Source organism: Protopterus annectens, chromosome 1.part2, assembly GCF_019279795.1.
Source record: "Protopterus annectens isolate FY-2018-M chromosome 1.part2, PAN1.0, whole genome shotgun sequence".
Taxonomy (NCBI): Eukaryota; Metazoa; Chordata; order Ceratodontiformes; family Protopteridae; genus Protopterus; species Protopterus annectens.
The window spans coordinates 956890040-956917806 of NC_056727.1; the positions used below are offsets into that span (position 1 = coordinate 956890040).

The 27767-nt window shown below is 38.3% G+C and overlaps 1 protein-coding gene across 1 annotated transcript in view; it reads right to left on the reverse strand.

The window, feature by feature from the left end:
- Positions 1-22893, reverse strand: part of PPIE (peptidylprolyl isomerase E) — a 619697-nt gene extending 596804 nt beyond the window's left edge. Inside the window, exon 1 of the mRNA XM_044059910.1 lies at positions 22751-22893. Within this exon, the coding sequence (XP_043915845.1) occupies positions 22751-22781 (31 nt within the window). The 5' untranslated portion in view covers positions 22782-22893. The remainder of the gene's footprint in view (positions 1-22750) is intronic.
- Between the last annotated feature and the right edge of the window lie 4874 nt (positions 22894-27767).

Here is a 27767-nt window from a genome sequence, read left to right on the forward strand (position 1 = left end):
ATCTCCCAGGCCCATGTTTACACTTACCAAGCCTATCAGAACTCATCAGAGATGTGGGATGCATGGCTAGGCTTAAAAAGGCCCTTGTGGTCATTAGCCTAGTAAACACCTAGGAACTTGCATGTAGCTTACCATATGGGCATTTCAAAACAATGTCATCAATGTCATCATGGTTTGATAACGGAGACTGTAATTGGATTGGTTAGGCTAACCTCACTAGCAAGGAAGGAGATCCCAACTTTAATATACATACATACATACATATATTTCAAGCATGGGCATTAATGCCCTTCTAGCTTGTCAATATACCAAAACACTTGTTCCCATAATAAGTGTCCAGGCTGTTCTTAAAATATCTAAACTAGTACTTGCTTTAATGTAATTTCATAGTCTGTTCCATGCATCAGCTACTTTGTCAGAGAACCAGTTAGTACACTTCTCATTCCTATAGAATCTTCTACACAGGTTATCTGATGATTCTCTAGTACTTTGTGATAACCCCAAACATTCCCAGGGGTAGTTGTCCCTAAATGCCCTATATACCTGAATAAGAACTCCTCTTAAATATCTGTAAGAGACACTATACAAGTTCAGATATTTTAGTCTTTCATAATAACTTAGATTTTCACATCCATGGATGCCCTTGGTATATTCTGCTGTACTCTTTCCAATTTATTCATGCTTTTTTTTCTTAAAGTGTTTCCATACTCAAGTTTGGGTCTAATGTAACTAACAAACAATGACTTCATCATTTTAGATTTCCTAGACTTTATAAATCTTTTTATACAACCTATAGTTCTATAAATATCATTAACCAACTGGTTGAAATGATTAGAAAAAACTCATAGCCGGATCTATCCATATACCCAGATCCTTAAATGAGTCTACAGTTTCAATCACTGTATGTTGTATTAAATAGTCATCTTTTAATTGATGTCTCCCAAATCTCACATGCTTAGTTTTTGATGTCTGTATCAACATATTATTCTCTTGTGCCCAAATGGTCAATTTAGTCAAGTTATTTTGGCACATGCCTTAGCTGTAACATATGTAATCGGTTTACCCAATTTCAGGTTGCCTGCATATAGACTGTAGAATACCTCAAATGAAAAAGTTAGGTCTGAAAGATATAATCTCCACAAGTAAGGGCCTAGGACAGAGCCCTGTGGGACACTCTGACTGTAACCAAGAATTTCAACTGTCCAGTTGCTGTATGACACTTGTCATGTCCTATTTGTAAGCCATACAGCTATCCATCTTATCAAGAGTACATCAATACCTAGCTCTTCTAATTTATTGATCAGTGTTTTGTGTATGACCCTGTCAAATGCTGAAGTTAAATATATATAAATTACATTACAGCACAATTTTTCATTCATAGCTGTTATTATATTGTTATAGAACATCATATTACAGGTGGTAATAGATTTATTTTCAATATATGCATGCTGATATATGGTTTCAAAGTTTCAACCTATCCAATTCTGACAATAACTTATCCAATATTATCTTCTCCATTACTTTTCCACAGCATGAAAGTAGACTTTAGGGTCTATGTGACACTGGGTTTGTCCTACTCCCCTTTCCCTTAAAGACAGGCTTAATATTAATAAGTGCAGGTCTCCAATCTTGAGGAATCTCCCCATATTTATATGACCTAGTGAATAATAGACATAATGGCACCGTAAGTTCTTGCTGAAGTGTTCTCAGGTCATTGTTACAAATTCTGTCTCCTCCCTGTGCTTTGTTTGGATCCAGTGTGTGCAGTTCTTTTTCAATATAATCTAATTCAATTCCAGTATCTGGGGTAACCTGGATGTCACTAGGACAACTTATCACCCCTTTTGTGGAGCCAAACTCTTTTGCATAAGATTTTGTAAATATATCTATAAGCTGTTGTGTCTGAGAATAAATTTTAGAATCTGTACACAGTTTATTAATTTGTATGTCTTTACTCCTTTCATATCTTATGTATCTATAAAAATGTTTCCTATTATGTTCAATATCTTTATATAGATTTTATTCAAAATTTTCTTGATCTTGTCTCACACTATGTTTAATCTGTTTGTTCACCTTGTTTATTTCAATTTTCAAAGTTGCAGTTCTACCTCACTTCCATTTCTTATATTTTTTGTCTCTCGCATTAATCAGGTATCTTGTTCTTATGGAAATGTATCCCCCTGACATTGTATGCCTAGATCCTGATGTTAAACATTTTTTTTTTATTTTTTGCACTCAAACAATTTCTCTTTCAAAACGTTCTACATTCCATCTGCAGTTTTTCCACTGAACACCTCACTCCAGTAAGTTTTACATAGTGACTGTTTTGCTTCCATATAACCTGTAATTAACCTTCTGTGAATTGGTTTAGATTTCAGTTTGGCAGAATTATCTAACAACAAATTAACCTTTATAACCCCATGATCACTGCACATCAACGGTGGTAAAACCTGACTTGAAGTAACAGTAATTTCTTTAGGAGAGCAAACAATGTCTAGTATGTTCCATCCCCTGGTAGGGTTTTTTACAATCAGAAGCAATTGTTGTTCTTGAATATATGTTGTGAATACTTTCCTTACTAATGTTGTTGAATCAATACTATTCCAGTCTGTTTCTGGTAAATTTAAGACCCCGGCTAATATTATTCTTCCCTCCTGTGTTTCAGGAAAGAAATGGATGAATTCCTCAAGGTCATCTGCACATATACATCTATACACTCCAACAACTGTTATATGTTCCAGGGTTGTCTTTAATGTCACAGTTACACAGTCTATAGTATTGGTGTTATCACTAAACATGTAATAATCACAAATCTCATAATTATCTTTAATCCCTATCATAACACCACACCTGATTTTTTTGTTAAAATGTCTATTACAGTAAAAACATTTACACCCTGACAGAACTGGTTTCCAGTCATTGTTCTTTAACCATGTTTCACAAACATCATCATCATCATCAATCTTGTGGGAATGCAGCAATTTTTCCAATAAAATCTTTATTATTAATGCCCCTAGCATTAACAACCATCAGAGATGCATCAAATGTTGCTATATGTGAACTGTTACATTTTCGACCTAGCAACTCCTCATAAATTTTCAACCTGGCTAAAATCCAGCCTAGTGTTTTTCAAATACTACAAAATATCTGGTGCAAAAATTCTCTTCCCTGATATTGACAAATGCACGCCATCCTGTCTGAACACATGTGCCAAAAACTAGGCTTGGATGCTCTACACATTTCCATTTTTTTTAAATAGGACATTTTTTCATGTAGGTATTTACCCAAACAATCTTTTCATTCATGGTGACCTAACTATCCTTTCTACAGGTGATTTATGAAAAATATGCCCTAATACCAGTACAAGCTACACTAAGAGGGCTGTCAGTTCCTTACTAACAGTCAGGAGAGTCCTTGCAGATGAGATCATTTGTACTGACATGAATAAAAACAGATCTGTACTCCCTTACATTATTAAGGTGTTCCAAGGCTCGTCTCACATTTTCTAATTTTACTCCTGGGCAAGCATAACACTATTCGATGTTCACTATCTTCTCTGCAAATATAAGCATCAGTTCCTCTAATAATTGAATCTCCAATATATTTTCTGACTAGCTCTGAATAATCTTCAACTTCTAATGCAGTAATATCTGCTCTATCAATTGTTACAAAGGATAAATCTTCATCACCATTAGTCTTATTAATCCCACTGTTTTCATTGTGTATTAAATTTTCATCCAGCTGGCATTGTAAATCCACAGCTTGAGCCATGTAGTCAACATCTTTCTCTTCTTTTTTCTTACAGTAATGTTCTTCAATCCTTCCACGTTCAGATTTGATTTCTTCCTTTTCACCTGCCCCTTGCCTCTTTTTTTCTACCTTCTCTTTTGGAAAAATGATGCCTTTTTCTGTAGACTGAAGGTTTTCTGATGAAAAATATCATTCCCTGTAACCTGTGTGTTACATAACAAAGAAGTGTCCTTTTTAGTATGTATTCTCTTTACTTTGCAGACATTAATCAGTTTCTTTTTCTCCCTTGTTATTTGTTGTGAATTTCTTCCTTCCTTTTTTTTGTTTCCTTCTAAACAATCTGGATCCTCAGATTGCTGAATATTTGCATCCAGAATTCCAAAGTTGTCAGGAGCATCGTCTTGTTTCATAGGGGTTGAATGAACTTTACAGAAAATAGATGCATCATTTCCTAAACGTGTTCTATTTGTTCTTTGCCTAACATTATTTGTCTCACCAGTCCAGTCTTTCACTTTCTGCCTCACTCTGTATAATCACTTAAAATCACTGCAGTCTACATCAAATAAAAGCTGCAGTTTCATCACTGCAATTGCTTGAAAGAACATCATGTTTTATTCTTACGAAAATAAACTAGCTCCCTGTGAAAGAAAGGGCTATGGTTCCAGGTTCTTTGTATTTAAACTTGATGCCTTCTCCTTCCTTGCTAATGAACTATTTCTATACAGCCCACTGCATTTCTTCCTTGAAGTAACAAAGTGTAAGATCATGAAGGCTAGGAAAAGTTTACTGAAAGATGGGTCCACCAAAATGCAAAGATCCTCTGTCACAAAACACTTTCCCTTCAATCCAATCTCAGATGTACCAATTAAAAAGAAAACACAATTTATTTAGTACTCTCACTGGTTTCAGCCTAAAAACATTTCTCTACACACAAGTCTGACTTTTTGTGAAATCACACATTATTTTAAATTCTTCCCACACACACTGTGATGTTCACAGTTTAGAAGGGGTTGATGAACCTCAGACTTTTACAACTTTATTAATGCTTCTCACACATACTGCAAAGTCCATATATTAGTATGGGTTGATGAACCTCAGACTTTTACAAATGACCTTATGAAAAAATAATTGTGTAGGTCAGTGATTAACACTACAAGATCAATAAGCAATAAATTAAAAAAAAAAAAGTTTTTAATAATTTAGAGAATGCAGATTAGTCGTCACATATTAGGTAGAAAATCTACCTCAAAACTGCAATTCTAAGTCTGAGCAAAAGCACTAAAACTATTCATTCAAGACTAAAATTCAAATGTAACATAAAATGTTGTAGAACAAATGGCCACTAAAAAGAAAATCAAAGGATGTCACTGCAAAAGTCAAACTGACAAACTTGCATGACATGCTCAAAAAGTAAAATTAGAAACACCACCACTGGAACTGAAGACACTTCTGAAGACAAATAATGAATAATCCAAGTGAACAACAGAAGGGTCACCACGGCACAGAGCATAAAAAATAAACGTTTATTTTTTTATGCTGTGTGCAGTTGTAACCCTTCTGTTGTTTGCTTGGAATGCTCAAAAAGTAGGAAATCAAAAGTACTCTCACAAGTAAATAGAGAGACATTACCACAGCAAATGTTCATCTCATTACTATGCACTGTGTGTTCCCATACCACTGTGAAGACTTTGACTTTACAATGAAATCACACAATATGGCGGCCCTAATAAGGCTATTCTGAGGTGAGAGGTATGGTTTGTGGAGGGAAGGCAAACATTTGACAAATACTAAAAAGAGCAGTGATAATGAAATGGGGGGGGGGGGTCAGGAAATAAGAAGAAAGTGGGATTTCGACTGCAGATCCTTAAGAAAAATAATGACAACCATACAGAACATTATATTCGTAAAGTTGCAGAAAGTATTATAAAAGCTAAGCCAAAACATGACTAGAGTAAGGAGATTTTACCAATAAATATGACTGCAAGTAGTTTTACAGAAAATAAGAAAGAGGGGGAATGGAATTTACTGAGAAAAACATGAAAAGAAACCAAGATACTGGGAGCAAATAACTAAAGAGGGAAATGTAATAGTGTAGGATGAGGTCAAAAAGAAGTTTGGACTGCAGGCTAGAGATTGCCTTCCTTACCAGGGATTGATAGCAGAATATAGACAAAGAGAAAGGGATATGGGAGTCCTAAGCAAAAGACCTGCTCTGGAAGAGTTTTTTAGTTAAACCTAGTACAGAAGCTGCTATTAAAAAAAGGATAATTAGTATGGCATATAAAAAATTGCATGTTAGCTGGCTCCCAAATTATGCAACAAAGTTCAGAAGGTTTAAGGTTTTTGCTTGGAAGTGTTTGTATAGGTATTTTATATCCCAAGCAGACTTCAAAGAACTTTTCCTCAGGTACATAACAAATTTTGGAGGTGGTGATGGGAATTAAGAGGTGACCGGCAACACATTTTGAGTGTAATGAGCAGCCAAATTTTAAAAATTCTCTACACACTATTCTGTCAGAAAATACTGGAAAAGAAAATGGCTGTAACTAGGGATAGGATTTTTTAAGCTGGAACACAGAATATGAATTGCCTAGACATAGTGATGCCTTACTAAGTTTAAATCTGTAGGCCGTCAAAAAGGCAATTATTAGAAAATGGAAATCAATGTCTAAACCAACTGTATTTGAAGTACTGAATAGTATAACAAAGACAAACTAGAAGGGAGGTCTTTAGAAAAGGGAAGGAGGAAATTACATAAAAATAAATGGATATTGTGGGAACAATATATGCAGAATAATGTTCAGGAGGAGGGGTAAATTTTAAGGGAAGGCAGGAATTCAGCAATTTATGTAATAATGGACTGATGACAATTACAAAGAAAAGAAAAGAATAAGTGATGTATAATGTATGCAAATGGAAAAAATGTTAATATGGTTTGTTTTTTCTGTTAATTTATGTTTGCTTATATCTCAAGTGATAATCTAATAAAAGTGTACAAAAACAAGAAGCATCATTAGAGGCATTTTTTTCACTAGTTACAATTTTCGTAGGTATAACCATACATACACACAAATATTTCAAACATAGGTATTAATGCCCTTCTAGCTTGCCAAAATACCAAAACACTTGTCCACATAAAAAGTGTCCAGGCTGTTCTTAAAAATATCTAAACTAGTACTTGCTTTAATATAATTTGGTAGTCTGTTCCATGTATCAGCTGCCAAACTGCACTTGATAATTTCCATTTGTCATCAGAATTTGACACATGCTTTAACATAGACATGAAAAGTTCAGTTTTAAACACAATTTCACTACACAACAATCTCTCTACCAATGCAATAAAATTTTCAGCGCACTTAGGCTCGCTTTGAAACACTCACTTTCGTAAAGTAGCAGGCAAAACTCTTTCAAATTTATCAATGGCTAAGAGTTACATAATTTTATTTTTAGTATGTTGATTCTCCGGATCTAACCACAGATTAAGTACATATCAAACTGATAATTTTGTTAAGAGAAAATATCCAGCTGTGAACCCTTTGCTTGTATCCCAAAGAACATCAGCTCAAGCTATTAAGATGTTAAAGAAGGAATTGATAATCAGTCCCTTCCATATCCATGAAAGCTTTAAAAAGATTTCCAGTGAGCTGAGAGGATTCTAGTCCAATCTCCCTGGTCCAAGCTCTCTTGGTAGTCATACTGTTCAAAGGTTATCGGGTATGCTTCAACGTCTTCCTCGTTTGCCAATGGTTTCAGTAGTGGAACTGTCTTTGGCACTGCTATGGCTTTGGCAATTGACACCATACCGTCAACAGTAGCTGTAATTTACAGCAACTGCTCAGTGGTTGTCATCCTGGTTCAAAGCCAGGTACAATAAAGATGCATTCCACTCAGAGGCTCACAGCACACTTCTCAGGGATGCTTACATTTGCTCAAACAGCTTTACTCAATCACACACCGCAGAAACTCTGCCACTCCATGTGGGGTAAATTTGCTCAGACTGACTTTATACATACAGCAAAAGATAAAAACTTCAGGATGTTTGGCATAACAAGGTGTGCCAAAATATGCCCACATTCTCCATAAGCTTATCAAACTGTTCACAGTTTCAATTCAAACAAAAAAGGCAACAAAATAAAGCAAAAGCACAGACTACTTGCCAACAGTACCTTCTTAGTTATAGTCCATAAGCTCCAGAAAATAAAGGGCTATAATAACTTTTAGAAAACTGAAGTCCATCTGGTATTCTTCAATTGATTCAAGTGTTCACCAATAAGACCTTTTTTCTTGGGGTTCACTGGCTTACTACTGGAAAATGTCCAGATCCTCCCTCCTATGAACACACCAAATGATTCTTCTGGTGAGCTGCTCGTTGGCAGTGAGGGATACAAACCTGTCTATTTTACAGGCAAGGAGTTCGAACAATGGCTCAAGCGCCTGTAGGAGCTGGAAAGGAGGGTGGGAGTGAGCAGCTGTTGCCATTTCTCGCCCATCCTAGAGGGAGCTGGCTCCAGGAGCACTAGGTGTATACCCTATGCAGCTTGACTCTATTGAGACCACACTGCCATGTGGAGGTTGCACTGGTAGCTGAAGGAAGGCGTTCAAGGGCAGCTACAGCAGACTTTAGAAGAACTGCCACAGGAAAGAAGGTGTGTGCTCCATTGGGAAAGAGTGTAAGTGGTCCGCCCACGGGGCCAGCAAAGCAGGTCAACTCACTACCACCAAACTCTTGCAATGAGTGGGTGAGCTCATGGGGGTTTCCCAGGGAGGAATGAATAGGCCACAGGGATCTTGTCTATTAAAAATACACCTGGATAGTTCCCAGTTTTATAGTCACTGGTGAGAGAATTTATTTTTGTAGAGAAAGCAAACCAAGTTGAACTTTGTAGCTGATATCAAAGTGACCTAATTTAAGGCCACTAGACTGAAGATTAAATAAAAAAAAATAGGATGCTGTCAAAACAGACTTACAATTCTGAGGAAATGTATCTTCAGGAAAACTGAAAGTTATGACTTGCACAGGACAATATAAAGCTGAGAAAAGTAGTAAACAATATGATGTTTATAAGGAATGTTATCTGTGCAAAAGAGAGAATTAAGGATGCACAGAACAAAAACTGAAAACACAATGCATTATATAAAGTTGAACTTATTAAGGAATCTCTCAAACTAAAGAACTATGAGTTTATTCCCAGTAATCAAAAAAGCATGGCATTAAAGTTGCGACAGCAAAAAGCAGGTAATAAAAAACGGCCACTTGTTAGATGCAACAGATGTCACACAAGCTGTTAGGAAGGAAGAATTAGTTGACTTTACTGTACCTATGAATAAGGTTAACCAGCTCCAGGCAAAAGGTAAATCAGATGACTTGTCTGTAGAAATACATCTTGATAATACACAAATATTTTTGAATTATTTACAGTTATAACTATCTGTATTCTTAACTCGGCTGAAAAATATGGAAGATTAGCATGTTGTAAAATGAACACACAGAAAACAGGAGCTATTCAAATAAGTAATATTCCTTAAGAGAGAGAGAATACATATCGAATATCTCTTTTTAACAGAACCTGATTGCTCAACTTACCTGGGTTTAATACACTGGCTGTACCAATGAGGTTAACTTTGGTAGATATTTTGGGGTAACGTAAGGACTTTTTTAAAATCAGAATGTAAGGTAAATTGATTGGATATGGAGCAAAGGATACAGGGAGTATAACGGTCTAAGCTCCATAACAAATGTGTCAAAAGATCTTCTTGCTCTACGAGTAAAATTGTTGCCAAGTTGAGGAAGACCAAACATGCATTTACTCAGGCAAGACAAAAAAAAAAGTGCATGTGGGAGGATGGGAGAGTCCCATATTTTAAGTCATGTCCTACGGCAACCTTTTACTAGGGCTGATATACAAAGACTATGAAGTTATGTAAAAAAACAGCTTTAACAGTAAACAGATAGAGGGAGAATATGTTTTATGAGATGTTAAAAACAAAGAGACAAAGGGATAAAACGATAACAATGGATTTAATGGCTGTGATTAAAGAGATGACAGATGATTAACACAAAGAGATCTCGCCTATAAATCTGGCAAAATGATGAGGAATGCAAACTTGGTAGGTCATAAATTTAAATACACTTCCAAAACTGCTAAATTGAGAAAAGATACGTGGTACTTTTCCCTTATCATGGGCACCAATTTATGGAAATTATGGAGGGAAATATGATCTCTAAAGAAATCTTTGATTTATTATTGATTTCTTTAAGAATACTCAGATGTATGCACTGTCAGAGAGGATTGGCCTTTACATGTAGCATGGAGGTTTGAAAAAAAGGCAGGAGTGAAGTTATTAGCGCCTTGTAGACGGTACTTTGTGGAATGAAAACAATCAAGACCAACAAACTTACACTGGTGTGGAAAGAGATGTAGTTATATCAGTAACTAAGCAAGAATGGGGAAAGTAGTGCCCAGGCCTGCTCTCAGATCTCAAAGTAACTATTTTTACACTCCAGCCAGACTTGCCAGAATGTTTCCCACAGTAAACCCAATTTGTTGAAGGTGTAATACTGATACTGGCATGCTAGGTTATTTGTATTATATATTTTGGGAATGCCCAGTGTAGTAAATCGCACCAGGTAAAATTGTTATTCCATCTTTGTTTTTGATTAGTATTACTAATGTAAACAGACTAAGTAGAATCAAGTGTTCATCAATTATACCACTATATTATCTGATCTTCATTTGACTGCATAAGATATTTCATGCTTGTAAATGAAGTGGCTGTAAAAAATATACACACACACAGTATATATATATATATATATATATATATATATATATATATATATATATATATATCTATATACACACACACACACACACACACACACACACACATACATAAATATATATAAGGGCAGGCTATTAAGAGAAACTCCTGATATTAAGTGTGGATGCATAAAAATGGAATTACTAGTACAGACTTAAAATCATTAATCAAGGAAAAGCATAAATGCAAAGTAAAATGTTAGCAAACATGCAGAAATTAGAAATAAAGGCAGGGTGTGTTACTCAAGTAATGGGTATGACAAAAGGTAGCCCTGTAAGAATTCATAACGGAATACAAAAAATGCTGAAACAGTTTTATTTCATACTTCTTGCATTAGGTGTGGCTATAACCAGGATGGGAAGATTTGCTTTACATTTCCTCAAGTATGGCGATTTTGTGCTAAAAATGGACATATTTGTTAAGATATGTAAAAGAAAATATAAGCGTGTTCAGAAGACTGCTCATGTTGCTGAATAAAATATGAAAATGAACTATTTGGCGGTGCTGTAGAAATTGTTGTATCTTTCGGCTTTTCCCGGTTAGGGGTCGCCACAGCGGAACTCCGGTCCGCTAATGATTGGCAGTAGATTTTTACGTACCGAGTTGCCAGCCCTGGCGCACAACCTTCAACGAAGGTATGCCCTTGTGCTGTAGAAGTAAAAAGGCATAAAGGCTGAAATGCACCTGAAGCTATGAAAAACAAACAAAAAACAAGCATGTCAGAATGTTGGACAGAAACATAAAGAAATAAATTACACAATGATGAATCTGAAATAGATACAGATGCAGAGTGTAATGGTTTACCTGATGATATACTGGGGTACAAAATACTCCACAAAAAGCTGAATGTGTACTGCTAACCTATTCGGGTCTCTGTGTAGTACACAGGATCAAAATCTGCTGACCTGTTACGTATAGAAAATACAAAATCTCTCTTCAAACTGATGTCATTCAAAAAATTAGTTCTCTTAATATTTTGAGTGGTTTGGCACAGAACTATGCTGCTTTACTTGCATAGTTAGGACATTTGCCAAGAAAATACCACACATAAACAAAAAGTAATGTGCCATTGGTGCAAGGCCAAAAGAAAGCACCCATAGCTCTTGAAAGTAAAAAAAAAAAAATAGGGACAGAAGTGAGCAGAAAGATGATGCGTTATTAAATACCAACTGTAGCCGACAGAATGGGTGTACAGAATGCTACTGTTGTAACGAACAACAATATTTTAATCTGTATTAATCAGCAATATAAAGTGATCAAAAGAAAACATTACAACTGAGAAAGTTGCAGCAAGAATGTTAAATGCTTTATTTTTCTCAGCACAAAATAAAACCTAAGTGAAAACCAATTGTTAATATTACAGCAGGAATATTTGCTAAGTACTTTTCCAACTTAGTTATCTGTGTCACAGAGTACTGTTGAACCAGTCTGATTGATAATATTACAGCAGGAATATTTGCTAAGTACTTTTCCAACTTAGTTATGTTATCTGTGTCACAGAGTATTGTTGAACCAGTCTGATTGAGAGCTATCTGTCCAGTTATTACAGACAAGTAGGTAAAGAAGACACTATATAATATAAGGCCTAACTGTGTCACAAGTCCTGAAAGACTTGTTTGTCTATAGTTAAGGAGAGTTCAAGACCATGTTACTATATTTACTTCTGAAAAATGTACAAAATGGACATGTTCTTCAAATACAGAAAACAGAAACTATATCAAGGACATAGATATAGGTATATTACTATTTGGGAAACCTCCAAGTTTAACAATCATAGCTGGAAAATGTTTTAAGATGGTACTTAAGGGTTTTATATGCAACAGTTGAGGAAATATTGGACATAATGCAACATGGCTTCACAATGGGATGGTCATGCTCTACTAGACTTGATAGGTTTTTATACCCTGGTCGCATTGGCTCTAGACCAAATTTTGCCAGCTGGCAGTGTCCTTTGTCTTAAATGAAACTTTTGTTTCTATTCCCCATTCATCTACACTACACAGAGTAATCCAAAAGAGGACAAATCACTTGCAGTGAAATGGGTGAGCTCATAATTGGAAAACAGACAAATGTCAGGATTTAGGAAAGCTTTTCTAACTCTTTCATTACTTTGAGGGGAGTTCTACATGAACTGTATTAAGTCCTTATTTGTTTAACATTTTAATGACAGCTCCTCTAGCATCTAAATTGGTAAAGACTGAACATTTTGCAATTTATACTAATGTTGCTGCTGTGGTTTGCAGTACTATCTTAAAACTTCACTTATATGGTCAGAGAATAACTACATCTGCTTTAGCAGCAGAAAGGGCAGAACAATATATATGGGGATAACAAATAAGTTCTGCTATCTCAATACAAATAAGATTAAATTGCTGACTATCTGTACTTTTTTCTAACCACCTGGATGTTATAAGCAATAACCAATTAACTTTCTTTGGAATTAATACTAACAAAGTCACCAGAAACTCTTAATATAATTAGGATCATTTTAAGGACTATTATCTCTATACATAAATGAATTACTACCATTTTATGAATCCCCCGCAAGACTACAGACAGAATATTGATTATGCTTTTTATTCATATACAAAAGTTGATATAAAGAAACTAGGACGTTTTCAGATACATTATAACAGGAAATCACTTAAGTCCATCATCTGCATTACAGTGAAAAACTTAAGAAATTAAAGCTGTGCTTTGTCTAGTACAAATCTAGGTTTTTCCGCTATGATAAAAAGGAACAGGGGGTGTTTTGACAACTGATATATTTAATACTCATCAAGGTCAATTTTTGTTTCATGTCAGGGTGGCAAACCCATTGAATAACCTACTTACACAAACTAGATTATCTAACACTATACAGGAATTTAAAATAGGTTCTGTTAATTTTTTTCCCCATCTGCTTTTTTTTTTTTTTGCCAACCTGTTAATTTAACAGAATGGCAATAAAATAACTGTTTCATAAGCATTTACTTATGCAAATCTGCTCTAATTGTACTGGCCACCCCCAAGTGACATACATGCCTCCTCTGCCATATTAACATTAATGCCGTAAATAGGGGGTTTACCTTTATATTGTCGATCCCGATATGAGCGACACAACTTCTGCAAATGCCGAAATGCGAACGTCTCCAACGTTGAATTCCGAATATGTGAACGGCAAAACCTCGACCCTTTTTGACCCATGGCAGCATTGGTGTGGAGGTGTTGCACGGCCGGAAATGTTGAATGTCGAATGTTTTTCGATGTTTAAAATTTTTCGTGGTTTTGGTTCGCGCAAACCGCGTCGATAAAGTGGCCGTTTGACAAAGTGTGATGGACGATTTAAGGTAAAACTAAATAGGGCATGACTACTTTACACTTCCATGATTGGAAGCTTTTTTTTTTTTTTAAATGTTACTTTACTAAAAAGGGGGGCTAAAGGGGCGTTTGTATACACACAGATGCACACAAACACTTTTTATGTAAAAATAAAACTTTGTTTCATCACTTTAGTCATGATCTTTAAAAAGGCTCATGCCACGCCCAATGAAAATTAGACTGCAAATTCAAAAGAGCTCCACTGAAGGGAGGAGTTAAACAATGAAACTCAACACCAGCACAAACAAATAATGTGCCCTGCACCTGCATCACTTTCTGTACAAGCAGCAATTGTTGGAATTCAAGACAGCACCCTTAAACACTAAGCTGTTGTTTACAAACTGTCATAAAACAGATTAAACAAGAAAAATCAGCAAAGCAAGCTAAGAATGAATAGCATTTTTGTTTTTGTCAAGAAGATCTCTGGTGCACAGTTGTTTGAGCCAGAAGTCTAGCTGATCTGCCATCTGATGACACCCCATACAAAACAACACTGTCAGGTATACGCATTCTTACTAATGCTACCTGCAACGGTCTGCATTTACTTACTAGGTTCCTAATTGTTTATTTACTTTGGGATAAAGTGGGGTGCTATACTATGCAAACAAATATTCTTCATGCTGAGGTTACACTACGAACTTAACTGAAAGTTTGGAAAGGAGTACTTGTGACAATTTCAAATGAAACAGTGCATTGCAAATAACACTAATACTCAAGAACCAGAGTTACAGCCTTTTCAAATAAGGGAGCATATAATTAAAGTGTGACACTTAATATAAAACATTTTTTTCATTATAATGCACACCCTTACATACTGCAAAACCCATATTTCACCGACTCATTACATCTAAATGCTTTGTGTTTTAAAACTGTATTCATTTCTTTGTTAGAATTCCTTTTAAAGCTGTAGAAAAATTTATCATAGTCCATGTGGGTGTAAATGAACTGAGATGTACCTCACAGAACTATATGAAAACAAACATTACAGATCTCTCTGAATATGTGTCACAGGCAAGTATATGCATTGCACTGAGCAGCATTATACCTTCACCAAGGATGATGTCACAGTACAGACAGAAAATGACTGATTTTAATAGTCGGCTTAGCTTCTGGTGTCAGTCCAGGGGAATCTAATATCTAGCAGCATGGGAGGGTATGGTTAACAGATCACGTTGCTTTGCCAAGGATGGTCTGCACCTGTCCTCCCCTGGGCTTTCAGACTTTAGCTAAAATTTTATCCACCCCCCCCCCCCCCCGAGACATTTTAGGCGATGTCAAAATGACAAAACTACCAACATAAAAAAAAAAAAAACTCAAATCAACCTTAAGGTTGTTCAGTGCTTTTAGTGGTTAACTTTACCTGCTCAGTGTTAACCTTAACTGCTCAATGCTAATTTCCATACTTTGGAGAATGTAGACATTTGCGCCGTTACTGAAACTTGATTTAAAGCTGCAGAAAGTACTCTGGCAGTGCAAGGCTATAGTACCTTCCACACATTTAGACCAAAAGCAGCACAGAAGGGGCTAAAGGTGGAGATGTCTCAATGTACATGAGCAACAAACAGAACTCCAAATTGGTTAAACAGGATGATGGCCCGAAGTTCGTCCACATCCAAATCTCCACAGACAAGGTTATTTACCATGTCCTGGCCAGCTACAGGTCATCCACTATGACACACGTACCTCACAACTCTTACCTAGACTTACCAGAGGTGCTCAACGACCAAACAAATACCCTATTCAAAGCAGACTTTAACAACCCCTCTACAGACTAGGAGACATACACTGCACCTAACTCACAGGTACAATATTTCCTGGACTTTATCAACACAAACACCCTGGGCCAGATAATGTGTAGTCCAACCACAATATCAAACATACTGGACCTCACTCACCAACAAGGGACAGCATTGCCCCACCACCACCATGTCACATCCTCATTGGTGAGGTTAGACCACAAAGTTGTCTCCCTTGAAATAAAATAAACCCGGAAAATCCAACTAAACCCGTAACAGTTTCCCGGTTAGGGGTCGCCACAGCAGAACTCCGGTCCACTAATGATTGGCAGTAGATTTTTACGTGCCGAGTTGGCAGCTCTGACGCACAACCTTCAACGAATGTACGCCCATTCACGCATGTCTCCACACAGAAGACACTCTATCTGAAAATCGAACAGGACAACGTCTTACTGTGAGGCGACAACACTACCGCAGCACCACCACCGCAGTGACACCATACAACCCAATATTTTGGTCATTTGAGACTTCATTGTGATACACACTGATGTCCCTCTCACTAGACTGGATAAGACGGTTACAGTTAGCTGCCTGTCAGGAGCCAAGATTCACCAGATTATGCAAGCATTCAAGTCACTAAACCCAAAGTACCAGTATGATTCAGTCATTGTCCACGTGAATGTAAATGACCAGAGACATATCTCCCTGGAATACATGAAGAAAGGCATAGTTGAGCTCTTGGAATGTGTGCCACAGGCAGGTATGAACCTATCACTGAGCGGCATTCTACCATCTTCTAGTATGATGCCACAATACCAACAGCAAATTACTGACTTTAATAATTTACTTAGCTGCTGATGTCATTCTAAAGGGGTCCAATATTTGTCAGCCTGGGAGAACATGACAGAGATGCCACACTGCTTTGCCAGGGATGGTCTTCACCTGTCACCACTAGGCTTTCAGGTAATGGGCAAAATGGGCAAAACATTATAACCCCTATAATGCCTTTTAGGCAATGCCAAGCAGACAAATCTTCCAACATAGCAAAATCTAATCAGGATAAGCTAAAGGTATTACTGTTCAATGCTAGGAGTCTCAACAAGAAACTACACTTCCTGGAAGCACTCCTCACCCTGAAGAATGCTGAAGTCTGTGTAGTTACTGAAACATGGATCAAAGCCACAGAAAGCACCCTGGCAGTGCATGGCTATAATGCCTGTCACGCATTCCAATCACTCACTGCACATGAAAGGGCAAATGTATCCATCTACATCAGTGATGGTGAACCTATGACACACGTGTCAAAGGTGACATGCCATGACATTTTGGGTGACACACAAGCGTTCACCAACACCCAAGTTACCAAAAAAACTGAATGAACAAAAATACAAGAAATATTAAAAGGGCTATCTTCTGTGACCTACTATACAGAGGCACAGTCAACTAATCTAAAAGGGTGGCGAAAGCCAAACACACTCTGGCTAGGCTTATAAATGCCCTAGGGCAGATAGCCTAGTATCAACCTATGTTGTTGTCTATGAACCTATGTGACCCTCCAGTTATCTATTAAAATTCAGCAATAAAAAGTCACTAAATTATGTTAATCAAATCAAATGCAGTGTGTCCCATTTTTTTTTCAGTTCAATTCAAAATTACTATTAAAAGTAGGGTACTTTTTTGGTGCACTGTTTTAAGCCCAATTATCAGTGTGCATATCATTTTTTCTGTTGTAAGTCACTGATTTTTTTTTCACTTTTATAATACACAGTAGCACACATGACTGGACCATATTTGTTTTAAATAAATGACTATCTTAAAAAAAAATGGTTTCTCTTTTGTTCATTGGGGGGGGGGGGTGCCACCAGAGTCAAGATAGGTATTTTTCAAATTTTTGACATACTGAGCCCAAAAGGTCACCATCACTGATCTACATAAAGGATAAACACATCTCAAGGCTGGTCAAACAATATGACTTGCTTTAGAGTTACTCCACGCCCAACTAATCATAGGAATAATCGGTTACAATATCCTTCCAAACTACAGGTCCTCCACCATGAGCCAGGAAACCCATACATCATACCTGAATTTGCTAGAATTACATTCAACTCAATACCATACTCATGGGTGATTTCAACTATCCCTCCATTAACTGGAAAGCATACATGACCACTAACACACAGACTCAAAAATTTCTAGACTCTGTTAATGCAAATGCCTTACAGCAGCTAGTCTGCACTCCTACTAGGGGTACAAATATCCTACTTGGTACTCACAAATATGGAAGAGCAATGCACCCCCCCCCCTCCCCAGCTGTGATGTCCTCACTGGTTAGAGCAGATCACAAAGCAATATCTCTTGAAATAAATATAATACTAGAACACCCACCAAACTCCAAAATCTTTTAACAACTTTTCTAAGACAAACTATCTCTTACTAAATGATGACACAGTTAGTTTCCAACCTCCCCCAAACTCAGAAAACACAGAAGCCTATGTGGAGGCATAAACAAAATCCCTGTATGACCTTATAAACAACTGCATACAGACAGCAGTACCAGACAGAAACAAGCTTAGGACAAACCGCAAAAACAAGCCACCCTGGTGGACCCCTGGTATAAACAGGTTGTACAAAAAAGAAAGAAAATCCTGTCTAGAACTAAGATAGAATGTGCATAGCACTGAAACACTCCCTCATTAGTCTAAACAAACAAATAAGTGGACTAGTAAAAAGTCTTCAAAAACAAATTTTGAGGCAAAAACAGGTTCCCAAGCTAAGGATAATCATAAGGCATTTTTCAGTGATGTTTTCAATCTTAAGAGCAGCACGCAATGTGTAGAATTAGTTATAGATGGCAAGACCTATACTCACCCAGAAGATATTGCAAATCTGCTGGCTGATAAATTCAGCTCAGCTTTCACCTCTCCATTACCTCTGGTTACCACCCAAGAAATACCCTATACTATTCCTTTATCAATATCACCAAAGAACAGGTAGCCACTGTGCTCTTTAAAGCTAAAGACACAGTTATGTTGGATCCCAACAATATCTCAAGATCCCTCTTAAATAGCTTAAAACAAGTCCTATCAGGCCCACAAGGATCTCTATTTAACCACAGTCTCCAGACTGGCTTTGTCCCTATGGAGTGGAAGACAGCAGCCAGTCATCCATCTGTATAATGGGGGACCATCAACAGACCCGTGAAATTACAGACTCGTATGTTTGACTAGTCTTGTATGCAAGGCCATTCTAAGAATAATCATGGACCTGATAAATAATGACAGAGGAAACCTCCCATCAATGGACCCAAACCGGCTTTGTGAAGGGAAAATCATGCCTGCTCATTCTGGTGGATTTCTTTGAGAAAGTTACTAGGGCCATGAATGAGGGTAAAACAGAGCATACTGCCTAGCTTAACCTGGATAAGGCATTTGACATTAATACTGGAGTGGGGAATTTAGATAAATTCACAAAATTGGTCACAAATCCCTACATCACCAAATGGCTCATGGACAGGACACATATTGTTAGAGTGGGTGAATCCAGATTCAGTAAGAGGCAAGATCCTATTAGTGTGCCACAGACCTCAGTGCTGGGACGTCTCCTGTTTGGAACATACTTCTCTGAAGTCAAGGCTAATGTCAAGGCCTTTGGCTGACTAAGTTTGCTGACGATTACAAGTTGGAAGTTATCTATGAATCGTCCCAGTGATGTAGATATCCTTCAGAAGGGTCTGACTCAGACAAAAGACTGGTACCAGAGCCATGGCCAATTATAACATTAATAGCACACTCTTAAGAGTGGGCCCAGAGGTGACAGGTCTAGATACATAGATAGATAGTTGCCTGAAATTTGACTACCATGTGTCCACAGTAGTAAAGAAGTCCTTCTATGTGGCACAGCTTATAAGTAAAGGCATGGCATCCAGATCCAAGGAAGTTACAGTCCCACTGTACTCGGCCCACATCAAACCAATAATAGAGTACAATACACCTTTAAGCATGTACTTGACCAGCCACTTGCAACAGCTGGAGCAGCCACAGAGCTTCCTTACAAGAAATACAGGGTGTAAACATGTCCTAAGCAGACAAACTAAAAGCCCTATCCCTTTACTCTATCTTCTACCAACTGTTAAGGGGTGATCTATGCCTAACCTACAAGGAACTCACAGACCCAGCCTAAATGGAATTTACACATTCACAAGACAAACTGCACAACGGTCACCTGATCTAAGGATCTAAACCTGGCCAGAGATACAAATAAAAGATACTGGAGAGACAGGCATATCTCACAGATTACCCCTTCTCTGGAACAGGCTTCCTAGTCACATAAAGCAGAACCCTTCCCTGACCCTCTTCAAACACACTTTGAATCAATGGATATGGAATCGTAAATTCTCTCCCGGGGTGGCACCCATGTCCCTTATGAACAGGGATAGTCTGTAAAATGCAAAAAGGCATATGCACCAACTAACCTAAGCCAACTTCTAGCCTTTTGGAATCAAAAATCTGGTAATAATGGCTAGGCTTGTAAGGGCTCTTAAGCCATTAGCCTAGTAATTTCTTATGAACCTATAAACCTTAGGGAACTTGTTCACCCAAGCTAAACACTCCATTGATAAAACTCTAGTAACAGTTAACCTAATAGTTAAGGATCTTGAAACATATGCACATGGTAATCTGGCCTTCAACTAACAAATTACCAAGATTGTAAGAAAATCATTCTGTGTCACCCAACTCATAAGCAAAGGTACGGTATCTAGGTCCAAGAAAGTTACGGTACCACTCTACTCAGCCCTTATCAGAACCCATCACTGAGTACAAAGCCACCTTTGGCATGTATCTAGCCAAGCACTTGCAACAGTTGGAATGTCCCCAAAGGTTCCTCACCAGAAGAATCCAGGGTAGTATTGCCTCAAGACCATATCTCTCTGCTCAGTCTCGTACAGGTTACTGAAAGCTGATCTATTCCTGACATGTAAGGCATCCTCAGGTCCAGCTTTGATGAATCTCTTTCACACCTGCAAAACAAACAGCACCCGAAGCTCTAGATCCAAGGACCTGAACTTTGCTGGTGATATAAAGAGAACATGCTGGAGAGACTAATTAGTGTCCCAAAGGATACCCGCCCTACGGAATAAGCTTCCCATGTTAAGTGAAGCAGAGTTCATCCCTGACCCTGTTGAAATGAAACATTGATTATTGGATGGGAAATCACAAATTCACCCCCAGTCTGGCCCACGTGTCTCTCTCTAATGGACAGAGATTGACAGTAAGTAAAAAAAAAAATCCCCAACTAACATTATCCCCCCCACATAATTTTTAGCATAGCATAATCCTATAAACCTTTAAGCCACCCCACATTTTTTTTTCTTCACAGGATATCTATATGTAGTTTAGAATATTGTAACCCTTCAATACCTATTTATTCCTTTCCTGGCACAGATCATAAAGTTCTATGAAGTTGCCGGTTGCAGATGAATGAGAAGAGCTGCTACACTTGCCTGGCAACTTTAATACACAATTAAGACTGGGAAGGGTAAGGAAACTGACTAAGAACTGGAAGTTTATAGGTAGGCTATCTGCCCGAAGGCATTTATAAGCCTAGCCAGAATGTGTTGGCTTTCGCCGCCCCCTTAGATTAGTTCCCTGTGCCTCTGTCCAGCAGAGCCACTGAAGTGATCCCCAGGGTAAATTTTCTGTTTCCCATCCAGTCGTCAAGGTTTCTTTTGAAGAGTGTTGGTGAGGAGCTCTGCCTAATGTAGATTGGAATCTTGTTCCAAAGCATGGGAAGTCTCTGGGACAGGAATCTATCCCTCCAGCACGTCTTATTTATTGTTGTGGTGAGGTTTAGATCCCTAGAGCGTGTGGCTCATGGGAATAAGGTTTTCTTTAGGTGGAGCATGTCCATCAATTATTTACTTTACATTTGTTGACCGGGATAGTCCGACTGGATACATGTCCATTTTCAGTAGAAGCCCAGGGAGAAAAGCTCCACATACCAAAAAAGAGACAGTACATACATCACTGAGTGATAAACTCAGGCAGACATGTTTAGAAAAATAGAGACAAAGAATACAGGCAGATATTAATATACACAATGTGCAGACTTACATCTGATTGGCAAAGACGTATCAGAAAATGTGAATATAGAATACAATCATATCTCATAATTCAGAATGCTGAGGCATTCTTTGACTACATAACAAAAACTGTACCATTTACCAACTTCTACGATTAAAAAAAAACAACAACAGGACTTTTTGGCAACTGACACCGAACACAAATCAAGTCAAGCTCATGAAAAGGAGCACCAATCTCTGTTTCCAGAGACAGGTTAAGAAGCTAGAGTCTCACACTGTAAGCAAAAGCAGAAAACAACCACATGATTTATTACACCCAGGCTGTATCATATTATGAAAGCATAAAATACATTATGAGGGCAATAAAAACAGTCTGAAATACAAAACTGCGTCAGCGTGACAGTCACCAATCAAAATTTGAGGGATTTGATGCATGACAATAGTTTTAGCATTTATTTCAACTTCTAGATGAAGTTTTCCTTTAAGGGTTGTTTACTGAAAAATAACGGAACACAAATTTAATTGACAGGTGCACTATGTAACATCAACAGGTGAGAGATGTGGTTTTAAACATTTGTAAAATTCTCAGCCTTTTAACTCAAGAATGACGGATTTTCTCTATTAGATAGAAAATACTAATTTTCCAAATATGGCACTTTATATAAAATCATAGATAAGCCTAGGAAACTTTGTTTTCTCGAGAATTCACCAAGCAGAAGGGAAAATATGATCAGGGCAAGACGGAGCGTTAAGTTGTTTAAAAAAAATGTGAAATTAATTTCCTTAGAAAATTAAAATGTTGCTTACAAAATACAGACATATTCCTGATTACTCGTCATGACTAAAGCATTTATTAAAAATATCACATTTCTTTCGTTCCTAAATTTGTTCAGCCAACCCCTACTACATTCAATGGACTTTTTATTTTTCAGAAAACAGCACTTATTTCTCTCCGCTTCTATAAGCTGACGATGCAGTTAGCTGTTATAGCAAATCCACTCACCAACATAAACAACACGTTTAGTAGACGCCATGATGCCTAAATCTTTGACCTTTCAACTATTCCCTTCAGAAACAAATCCTGCCTCCAACCTACTCCTCCGTTCTAGCGGCCGCATTGTGAATGGTAAGTTCGTGGTGATTGATAAGTATTGCAGAATGCAATATTAGCAACCGTCAGTGGCACAGATAGAATGACTCCAGGCTTAAACGCAGTTTTGCATATTACGGAAAAAATAATTTTCTTAACTTGTAGTAGAGCTCGTGTATCATTTCTTGAATGGCAGTAGGCGGTTTTCGTTTTACATTAACTTGTTAATTATCAAATGATATATGGCTCCTGTGATAGCTGTGCGTTATTTCAAGCGGTGTTTATTTCAGTCTTCTGACAGTTTTCCATAGTTGTCAATCGTCCAGATTTTTGCTCTCTTCATAAAATGTGTAGTCTTCGGCAAAATCAATGAGGTTTAATGTCATTAAATTGTATACATTTTGAGTTTCAGACTCCACAGGCTTCATAAAATACATTTCAACTCAAATCCTGTTATTCTAGCAACTTTCTAAGTTTATAAGAGAAATCTTTCAAATTTGTCCCTATTTTGGGTCCTTTGTCCAGACTTCTTGTGCCAAGATGTTTAGAGGTATGCAGTTTTCTTGGTAGGCGACTGCTGTTTGTATTCCTTTCTTACTTTAAATCGCTCTTGAGCATTGTAGCTTCTCTTTGTCGGTTTATAAAGCTTGGTACAGAGAGAGCAGTTACTCATACCTCTGAACTGATCCCAATTTTGGCTCAAAAATTTGTTCTGTTGTGCAGGAGTCAGGCATATTTTTATCAACCAGAAGATGAGTTGTGGATAGTAATTAATAAAGCACTGAAGGATTTTATCTGGGAGGCTAAGATGGCAAAAGTTCTTCCAATTGAACAAGGCGGTTTGGGATTACCCAATCTGAAGGGGGTATTTCAGAGCTAGGCAGTTAAGGCTCCTATACGCAGGGCCGGTGCCAGTATTTTGGGGGCCCCCAGCAAGGTTCAGGTTGGGGGCCCTACTCAAGACAACACCAAGTGTGACCACATTGCCATTGCACCCCCTTCCCTGTCAAGCTCATCCAGCACCATTTAACCATTAGTGTCACTACATTCAGATCATTAAGAATTGATTTGCCAACCTACACACTGGCATTTAGTACCAAGGTTACATTACAATAAACCCCTGCACCACAGCAAGGTAGCTACTCACAGATACACACTGACTGGCACTTAGTACCAATTGCATTATGACAAACCCCTGTACCACAGCAAGGTAGCAACTCACAGATGCACACTGACGGGCATTTAGTAACAATGTTACATTACGATAAACCCCTGTACCACAGCAAGGTAGCGACTCACAGGTGCATACACACTGACTGGCATTTAGTGCCAATGTTACATTATGACAAACCCTTGTACTACAGCAAGATAGTGACTCAGGTACACACGCTGACTGGCATTTAGTACCAGTGTTACATTCCAATAAACCCCTGTACCACAGCAAGGTAGCAACTCACAGGTGCACACACTGACTGGCATTTAGTACCAATATGACATTATGAAACTCCTGTACCACAGCAAGGTTGTCAATCAGCTGCACACACACCAAATGGCATTTAGTGCGAATGTTATATTATGGACAAATCCCTATACCACAGCAAGGTAGCCACTCACAGATGCAGACACTGACTCCGTACCCAACTGCCCAGATTTTTAAAGAATGTCCAGATGTGACTCTTGTTTGGTCTGTTCCTTACAATTTAGAGTTTTCTGTATTTTTTTGTGGCAAATCATTGATGACCAAATTCATTAAATGACAGGCATTTCGGTTTAACTTCATATCCTTCAGAACATGCATGGTAACACCTTTTATTCTAGAAACATTTTCAGTTTATAACAGCAATATTTAAAATTTACCCAGATCTTTGGGGCTGGAACCCCATTATCTGTGGCTTTGTCCAGATTTTGTGCCATGAGAGTGAGAGCTACGACTGGCATTTAGTAGCAATGTTGTTGCATTCTGACAAGCCTCTGTACCGCATCAAGGTAGCCAGTCCCACAGAGGTACACAAAAACACCCACATATACTCCCACACAGACTGACACACACAGTCTCCCACACAGATTGACACACACAGATTGACAGACAAAGACAGACTCCCACACAGAGACTCACACACAAAGACTCCCACAGACTCCCACACAGAAACTCACACACAAAGACACAGACTCCCGTACATACGACAGAAGCACACTAAAACAGACTCTTGCACACAGGACAGACACCCACACATGATAAAGACTGCACTACAGCAAGACTGAACATTAACACCCTCACAGACACAGGACAGAGGCACCCACCGCCACAACTAGAGACAAGACCAGGACAAATTTTACTTCAAGACTGAACATAAACCCACACAAGATTGTCAGCACAACCACAAAACAGAACAGACACCACTCTCAAACACAAGACAATGACAGCAATACAGTAAGACTTAAACAAGCAGCATCAGATAAACTGACATCACTCAAGGCAATTACTGACATGCAGAACAGTCACACATAAGGTGTACACAACACAGCTATGGGACACAGAAAAGACTACAGGCAACATACAAGGGAAAGCCATGGGGATTACAGAGCCTGAGGCATACTCATACTCAAACAAACCCAAAAGAAAGCCATGGGGATTACTGAACCTGAGGCAGACAGACTCAAACCCAAATAAACACACAAAACAGACATGGGGATTACTGAGCCTGAGGCAGACTCAAACCCATGCACAAGAGAGTAATGGGGATTAGTAAGTCTGATCCCTAACCGGGAAAAGCCGAAAGAAGAAGTGGTGATGATTCCTTATCACTCATTCGAGAAAGGCTTTTAAATTTGTGTCCAAGGTCAGAGTCATCAATATCACAGTGGCCACTTATCCTGTCAGTCAGTTGTTCTTTCAGAGCCTTGCAGTGTTGCAGCAGTGTGTCTTCTGCAACATCACTCAAAGCTTTAATATTTGATAAAAATCCAAAGGCCTTATCAAACTCTGAAAACTGCTGAAATCAGTCAGTAAACGACTGGATTGTTGTGTCCAGCAGCACATTGAAGAACTCTACATGTAGTTTTACCGCTGGATCCTGTACAGTCTCATCTTCTCCTTCATAGTCAAAGAACCATTTTGCTTTCCTCTGTCTCTTTTCTTGAAATGTGGTGCCAACATCCAGTTCTTCCAGTATCTTGGAGGCTTCGCCCATGGCATGTTGAAATCCTGTGTCTCTGTAATTCTTCAGCAGGTCCATAGTGGATGCCAGCACTTTGACACATGTCACAATATCAACAGATGGACTCTGCAGAACTTTGCTTGCACGATTTACATCTGTCAACACATCATACCAAACCACTAAACATACAATGAACTGGTATGGCATAAGTTCTCAGCACAGTCTCCTTGCTTGTTGATATGCTGCAGCATCATTTGTACGTACTGCTTGACCTATCTCCTGTAATGCCTCAATGACTCCCTTCAACTGAAATCTTACTGCCTTGACAGAGTCTATCCTGCATTCCCAGCGAGTCTCCGACAGTGGCTTAACAGTGACATTTGTGTGCTGTTTCAAGATCTGCCATCGGCTTGTTGATGCTGAACAGAGTACGTAAATGTTCTGCAGACATCCAAAGAGTGACACTGCTTGTACTGATGAATGTACTCCATCACTAACTATAAGATTTAAATTATGGGAGGCACATGGCACATAAAAAGCCCTTGAATTCATCTGTTTTATCCAGGGCTGCTCTCCAGCTCGTTTCCCCTTCATGTTGCTGCCATTGTTGTATCCTTCTCTTCGACAGTCTTTAATGTCCAGTTGATATTTTGAAGAGTCTGAAGAAGAGCTTCTGTAAGTCCTGCCCCAGTTGTATCATTCACAGGCACAAATCCCAGAAAATGTTCCTCAACTGTGGCTGCAGTCTGTGAAATATCCACATACCTAACTACTACAGTCATTTGCTCTTGATTGCTGATATCTGGCGTGCAATCAAGAATCACAGAAAAGTACCTAGCGTCCTTCACCTTCCCTACAATGATCCTTAAAATAGCATTTGCAATCAGCTGGATAACTTCATTCTGTATGCCCCTCCCAGGATAATGATCCATTACCTCTTTATTCCGAATACGACAAAAATGTTCAGCCATGACAGAGTCAAACTGCAACAAAAGTTGCACTTGGCCTAAGAAATTGCCATTGCCATAGGTGTCCAGGGCATCACTTGTACCACGGAATGCCATGTTCCTTTCTGCCAAGTATTGGACAGCAGCAATAATGCGTTCTAACACACCAAGCCAGTTAGTTATCTCCTTTTCAACCACTGCTTTTCTCTTATCGTCCATAGTCTGCCTACTCTTTATTCTATTGTCCAGTTCCTTCCACTTCATCATGCATACCGTATGCTCCAGTGCTCTGTTATGGCTGTGTAAAGCTTTGGACATCTCTCTCCATGCTTTGTAACCACCTGACCTGAGAAGATGGTTAGAATGTCCCAACAATTTGCATGCAAAGCAAAACAGTGCATCCTTTGAGACCGAATATGTCAGCCAAGTTCGTTTTGCTTTGTCTCCATTAGGCAGCACATGGAAATAGTTCTCTGATGTAAATCTTCTTTTCTGCTCATTGAATGGGGACTGTGGTAACACCACTTGCACAGGTCCATGCTGAATGACAGCTACCCTAAACTCATCCCTAATCAAGTCTGGCCAAGTCCCTAGATCCTCAAAAGATGTACCTGACACTCCCTGCAAGTCGTAGGCCACATCTGTCACTACAGAAGTATGAGCTTCTTCTGTATTAAAGTCTGGTGATCCAGGCAACACCTGTACAGGTGAATCTGCATTTACTGATATGCTTTCACCCATGGTAATGGCTGTAGGTCCACAGGAGGTAGCCTGTGGTGTAACCACAAGAGAGTGGTCACTTTCGATTGAAAGTATGCTGGCCTC